Source organism: Palaemon carinicauda, chromosome 20 (assembly GCF_036898095.1).
Source record: "Palaemon carinicauda isolate YSFRI2023 chromosome 20, ASM3689809v2, whole genome shotgun sequence".
NCBI lineage: Eukaryota > Metazoa > Arthropoda > Malacostraca > Decapoda > Palaemonidae > Palaemon > Palaemon carinicauda.
The window spans coordinates 108,984,998-108,992,497 of record NC_090744.1 but is presented as its reverse complement, the minus strand read 5'-3'; the positions used below and the strand labels follow the sequence as shown (position 1 = coordinate 108,992,497).

At 28.6% G+C, this 7,500-nt stretch overlaps 1 protein-coding gene across 1 annotated transcript in view; it reads right to left on the bottom strand.

Annotated features, from left to right (window-relative positions):
- Positions 1-7,500, bottom strand: part of bma (SCY1-like protein bma) — a 262,484-nt gene that overhangs the window by 26,637 nt on the left and 228,347 nt on the right. Inside the window, 1 exon segment of the mRNA XM_068394783.1 lies at positions 6,124-6,344. Within this exon segment, the coding sequence (XP_068250884.1) occupies positions 6,124-6,344 (221 nt within the window).

Here is a 7,500-nt window from a genome sequence, read left to right as displayed (position 1 = left end):
TGTAGTTAAAATGCTGATCCCATTTTCTATATACATAAAAAATAATGATATCTTTTTCTATTTCTTTCTGAATCGAAAAGTTATGGCTCTAGGAAAGTTTCCTATTTGTTCTCCAGTGGTTTTGAATATATATATATATATATATATATGTATGTATATACTGTATATATATAATATACATACATACATATGCATAAATGTATAGTGTATATATATATATATATATATATAATTGCAGACGATAAAAAGATTGAATATGAGTAAAATGCAAGCATTAATTAAGAAAACATGCAAGGTTTTAATTTTATTCATAGAAATTTGTGCAAAAGGCAATATCACCCGGCATATAATCATAAAGGAATATAGTAAAATTTCAAAGCAAATAAAATATACCTTAGTTTTCAAAAATGTATTGATGAAGAATTAGAACATAACTTTACAAAATCAATGAATTTCTATCAACCATTAAGTTTCAGTATTATGTCTACCAATCTACTTCACTCTCTCTGTAACTTATTTTTGAAATTCGGGCACGAATCTGATATTAAATTTCTGTTTTAAGAAACTAATAGACTTTACTGCTGCTAGGATTAGGTGTAGATTCATTGATAAGATAAAAGAGCTGATTCCCCACCCACAAAAACTGGGAGGGATAAATGACTATAACTGATAAAAGGGAATTTTATATGTTCATACTAACTTACTAGGCCCTAGAAACACTAAAACACACTTGGGGAAAATATTTTCATTGTTAATGATGACTTCTAAAACTGACAGCTAACGTAATGGGGGCAGCTGGCCATAAGCAACTGAAGTTTTGTTTTGGCTCTCTTTCTATAGATTTTAGTTTGAATTATCTGATATACCGATGCTGCAAATAATGATCTTCCTTTATCAATCCATGTAATATTCAGCACACGTAATCAAATACCATTTCTCTGAACTGAATCCTTTTTAGTAAAAAAAAATAGCCCCCTCTTTTTTAAGTCTACCCTTCTCTATTAAGTAACTGCAGGTATTCTTAGATACTATATACTCCTTTCAAAGAATGGAGAGAGAGAGAGAGAGGAGAGAGAGAGAGAGAGAGAGAGAGAGAGAGAGAGAGAGAGAGACTACCTCTTACGTCCACAGTCTAATCCAAGTTTATCATTATCTTTTGTACCTGTTAATTGGCGCAAACTCCTTTAAAAAAAAAGTATGTGTATATATATATATATATATATATATATATATATATATATATATATATATATATATATATATATATATATATATATATACAGAGAGAGAGAGAGAGAGAGGAGAGAGAGAGAGAGAGGAGGAGAGAGAGAGAGAGAGAGAGAGAGAGAGAGAGAGAGAGAGATAACTCTACTTCTACTTTCCAAGGTCTATTCCAAATTTATCATTGGCTTTTGGAGTTGTTAATTGGGTTACTCTAAGAACTCTCCTTTGCATGTTACTTGTTTGAACACGTAAAACAAAAGCCTTCCTATTCGAAAAGAACCCATAGGCTTGACTGTTGAATCAATGAGCAGTTTACAGTAATAGCTTTAGAGTTATCAGACATATATTTCATGATTTCAGTAAAACGGGTATTGTTAAATCTCACGAATCTTCATCATATCGTTTTGATGGTAAATTCCAGTTTCATCACTACTTTTATGAAGAAGATACTGGCTTAAATAACCTTAGAATCACAGAATGAATTCCTTATGAATGTTTACTCTCCATCTGTAGTACAGGAGGTCAGTGGTTCCTAATAATATTATCAACTAGAATATCTTGATGATTTTCAATTTCATTATAAACTGGGTTTAATATCAGAGGGATTAAAGTCAGTGACAATTCTGTTCAAAATACTTTTTAAGAGTAATAAGTAAAGACTCTGATTCACTAATTGCTGGAATCAAGACATATCAATAGTTCATTATTAGCAATATTTTGATTATTCTTCATTAACGACCAGATTTACATCTTATTTAGGTAAAAGTAGTATGATCAGACTCTATGATTGGAACACTATGTGAGAAGAGATCAATGGGAAAGTATATGAAAAAAGAAGACACTAATGCAACTTGGCGAAGAGTAGCATTTTAAAACCAAAGTTCATATCCCTGAAGCTAGGTAATTCATTTTATCATAAAATATACTAGTGAAAGCTATCCTTTAACTAGTCTCTAAGTATTTAAGTATTCGGTACTTACAAATCTTAAATTATAATGAAATTAACTTATATATTCGAAAGACTTCTATGTATTGCTCTATATCCTTTCTTTGCTGTAGTAAACTATATACTACGAATAAATTATCTAAGAATTAGGAAATTTCTTTACCATACTGTTTACAGAAAAAAAATAGATGGTTATACACACTTTTCTTCCCCTTGGTCAAAGCAAACTTCAATGACCGAAAAAGTAACTATATATATATATATTATATATATATATATATATATATATATATATATATATATATATATATATATATGTATATATATACATATATGTATATATATATATATATATATGTGTGTGTGTGTGTGTGTGTGCATATATATATATATATATATATATATATATATATATATATATATATATATATATACATATATAAACTATATTTATATATATGTATATATATGTATATATATGTACATATATGTATGTATATATACGTATAATGAACGTATATATGGATATGGATTAATAAACCAGATAAATAGATAAATAACTATAATGTATATTGCTAAAATAAGGACAATTCAAAGGTGTTAAAGATAAATCTTATTAAAGAAATAAAAAATGAATAAGTTGAAAATAATATTAGATTAGGTTAATATTAATGTTAATAAAAAACTACTAATAGTTGATGTTATTTGCTTCCCTGATTCGAGAAACCATCACCGAATATTTCGAAATTAGAGAACTTGGCCTATTTTCTTTTTCGGGAAATCAATGTAAATCATCTCGGAGGTTTTTGCTTGATCAATTGTATAAAAAATACCCAGAAATTTGCTGAGAAAAATCTATGCATTCTTGGTGTTCAAAAAGCATGTGACAAAAAACGCAAAAAAATAACTGTGGTACTAAAAGACTGACTTTGATGACATGCAAGATCTAAGGGGCCAAATTAAATAATGATGCATTACTCAAGTAAATATACGGTTTTTAAGGAAACGTGTATGTAGGACTGGGAATTGTCATAGTCAGCCCTCTAAAAGGTTGTTCTGTTTGTGTCCATTTTCTTTCATGCGTTTTCTCGTAGGGGAGACTTACCGTTTGCGAGTAATGCAGATCCAGTGAACGACGTGGACGAGTTGGCTGGATTAGAGCGAGATATTTCGTAAGCTTCATTGACACAAAGGTAAACTAATGGATATTTGAGTCTTAAAAATCAAAACTGAATAATATTGAGACGCTTTTTTGTGTAACATAAGAATCCTGTGAATATATTTTGGTGTTTTTTTTTCTTCAAAATAATTATCGCTTTTACGTCCCGATTGAACGACTGGATTTGTTACGACAGTCTATTCTGAGTTATAGCTGTTAGTCAATACATTACAGCCTGCTGATCTAACAGTGCATCACTTTGCATCTTATCATGGACTGCACTGGCGATTAAATACGAGGGGGGAATAACCAAAATAGCATTTGTTTATAAACAGACTCGTCCAAACAAATGTATCTTACATGTTTATCTTTGGCATAAAGATAAGCAGCAAATACTGTAAATGAAATGAGTATGAATTAGGAGAAAAGGGTGTCCAGGCGTAAAGTGAGTTTTTAAAGTTATTAAGATTAATTAATTAAGACAAAAAAGACGTGCACACATCAATGTAAAAGGAAGAAAGGAACAATGAAGAAGTTGCAACTAAAGATAATGTAAACAAGGATTCACTTCCGTAGTACCAAAAATAAAAAAAAAAAAATCAACTTCAATTCTTGGTAATTCATATTTTAAAATTTTGACGGTGAATAATAATAATAATAATAATAATAATAATAATAATAATAATATTAATAATAATAATAATAAAAATAATAATAATAATATTAATAATAATAATAATAATAATAATAATAATAATAATAATAATAATTATATTTTCAACTTAATTCCAATCACTAAAGTAAATATTAATCACCATAAGTACACTACACTCACTTAGTACACCTGCTTAAAATTACAGTGAAATGGCCATTTAATAGTATGAAGGAACAATGAACAATGTAAGAATTAGAATAAGAAGTTGAATGTACAATAAGGGAGGCTGAAAAATAAAACGGATAGAAACATAACAATTGACCCTTATAGAAATATCCATGACACAGTGAAATATTTTGAAGAAAACATTCAACACTGAATAAGCATTCATCAAGATTAAGACATTGATTTTTATACATCTTGTAGCTAATTTTTAAATTGCCCAAGTTATTCAACCGTACAGTAACATGATAAATTCATTCAATATACTTGAAATTGATAATTTTTAAATTGCTCAAGTTATTCAACCGTACAGTAACATGATAAATTCATTCAATACATTTGAAATGTCTTATTTATTGTGCCCTGTTTTATTAAATCAAATAAATAATTAAGTCATCTCATTGAGGCCCATACATCATCAGGTATTAAGATCCCCTAATATGAATTTATGAATTAACGAAGTGAATTCCCAGATTCGTTCAATAAATTCAATGTAACCAAATTGATTATACACCCTTATATCAAATTGCTAAAATCTAGTTCCTCGTTATTGGCAACAATTGATGTTTTGAAAACTGACTTGAGAATCAATATTCCAATATTCCGAGGTGCATATTGAATATCATATGGGCGTAATAATGAACCTCGATTGTTAATTCCTGTTAGCATTAAAGTAACGATTAAAAAGAAAAGTTTATGCAAAAAATATAAAAAATACCCAATTTTCAATCAATCAAAATAACTCTACTATACTTAAACGTATTAAAAATATCTCGTTTACCAATAATTTTTAGATAATTAATATTAGGAACATGAATTCTAAAATAATCCTCTCAAGTAAATGTGATAAATTATACGATTTTGAATTTTTTAAAGTATTAAAGATCTCTTATTAATACAATCTTTCATATAACCATTGAGGCCGACCAACCGAAGACAAAAATATAAAATAAAAAGAAATAAAATTATTATAAATATGCAATACCTAATAATAATAATAATAATAATAATAATAATAATAACAACAATAATAGTAATAATAATAATAGTAATAATAATGATAACAACTATAATAATAATAATAATAATAATAATAATAATAGTAATAATAATAAAGAAAGCACTGTATGTGAGAAAATACCTATGGTCAACGATGTACTTTCTTAATTTCGCGAATAAAATTTATATAATCTTTTTTTTTAGGCTAGTTAATTTCAATACGAATCATTATCCTAAGTCACAATTATTTATAAATGCTAAAGTAATTAAAGCATGTCCTAAATAACTTAACTTTTATAAAATAGCCTCGTTTGCAAATGTATTTTATATTTACTAATGTTTCGAAGATTTTACGAGACTTTTTTTTTTTTTAAGAAACCAAATTGATATAATGAATTCACACGAAGTTTTTATTCTCATGGAATTGTGATTAGATTTTAAATCACCATATGTTCCATATCAAAACTGTTCATCAGGGCATAATACAGAATTAGATTTTTTTACTAACAACAAAGAACCAAAATATTATTTTGGTTGAAAATATATATATATTTTTTTTAACTAATTGAAAAGAGGGTTATGCGTAAGTCAAAAGAATCTCAATGTATCTTTCAGATTCAATGCATAATCGATCCATAGAATTCTGCATAATATTCTATCCTTTATTTTCGGCAATTAACAAAGTCTAATTTTTATATTACATGTCCATTTCCTTTCATTTACACGTACATATACACATTATATATATATATATATATATATATATATATATATATATATATATATATATATATATATATATATATATATATATATATATATATATATGTATATATATACATTGTGATGAAGAACTCTCTTTGATTCCCCCAACCCCAAGTAGTTTATCAATGGTCCCCAAGACCTCATAATACTTACAGTCGGGGGCGAAAGATTCATGCAGGTTGAGCCTCGTCTTTCGGGGCCAATGCTCGAGTGTCTGCGAATGGGCAAGGAACCCGTGTTGGTCTCTCCAGGCGAAGACGCCGAAGAATGAGCAACTCGTATCTTCGGGGGCATCATGAGCTCGTTGTCTGACAGCCGTCGCCCAATGAAACCGGATTGGACGCGGAGCAAGTGGGAGTCCGGTGAGGAGGGTCCTGATTGGTTAATTCAAATGGAGGACTGCGATTAGAGGCGTGGCTTATTTCCCTTTCGAAAAACAAGACGAGTCAAAAGCATTTGTCCTTTGTCTAATGTTGGACGGAATGGGAAAGATTGATCTTTATTTCATCTTTTCGCTCAATTTTAACACTAAAAAGGCTGTGGCTAGGGCAAGGTATCATTTAAAAGGGGTTAGTTTTATTTGAAGAGAGGGCAAATAAAAATTCCTAAAAATAAATATCTTTACATCCATTATTATAGGAAAGGAAAGGTATGTCAAACATTTAATTTCAGAGGTAACAAAATATTGGGGCACTGCGTTGACATTCAACGTTTTCATCAAATTATTTACATGAGAAATTGTATTGCGTCAAATGTTTTAAAAACATTGTTAACATCAATATAGGGTTTAAGCTAACCAATATAATTTTTGTAAACTTAAAATATCTCAATCCTGTAAATTTCAGTAAAATCTTTTATGCAATGATAAATTATATAATAAAAATCAATTTCAGGGAATTCTCCCATTATGAATAAAGTCTTGGGAAAATAAATGCATTCTCTTAAATCCAAATTGAGAAACGAGTGTGAAAAACATGCTTGCTGAGGAAAAGACAATAAGGAATTGGACTGTTCTTATTCAACAATTGTACGTGAAACACTGATTCTTAGAATAGTAATTGCAGCAAAGAGCCTTAAAAATAGGCAAGATTATATCCATGCAGAACAAATTCATTAAAGTGAGATAATTGATTATTATGATGAGTAAGTGAATACGAGGTATGTAGATGAATGCAAAATATACCGTGCAAAAATATCAACATTAGCCAAATCCATAAACCAAATGAGAACAGGAATTGTAAGATTACGTCGTGGATGATTAGTATCGTTAAAATACCATTAATATGAATGATATATGTTGATGAAATACATTTATGAGATGAATATGAAACTGAAATGACGGAATCATATAAATCACCTGCAAAAAAAAGTGAAACAGTAAACAAAGTCTGCAAGTCTTCTGTGCCTGTTCTAAAAGTCCTACTATGCTTAACCATTATCAAATACAGGACCTACAATGTTTAATAGATTAAAATATTTTCTCACAGTGCTCCAAGCTTGCAAATATGCTAAACCCTATAAACACAAATA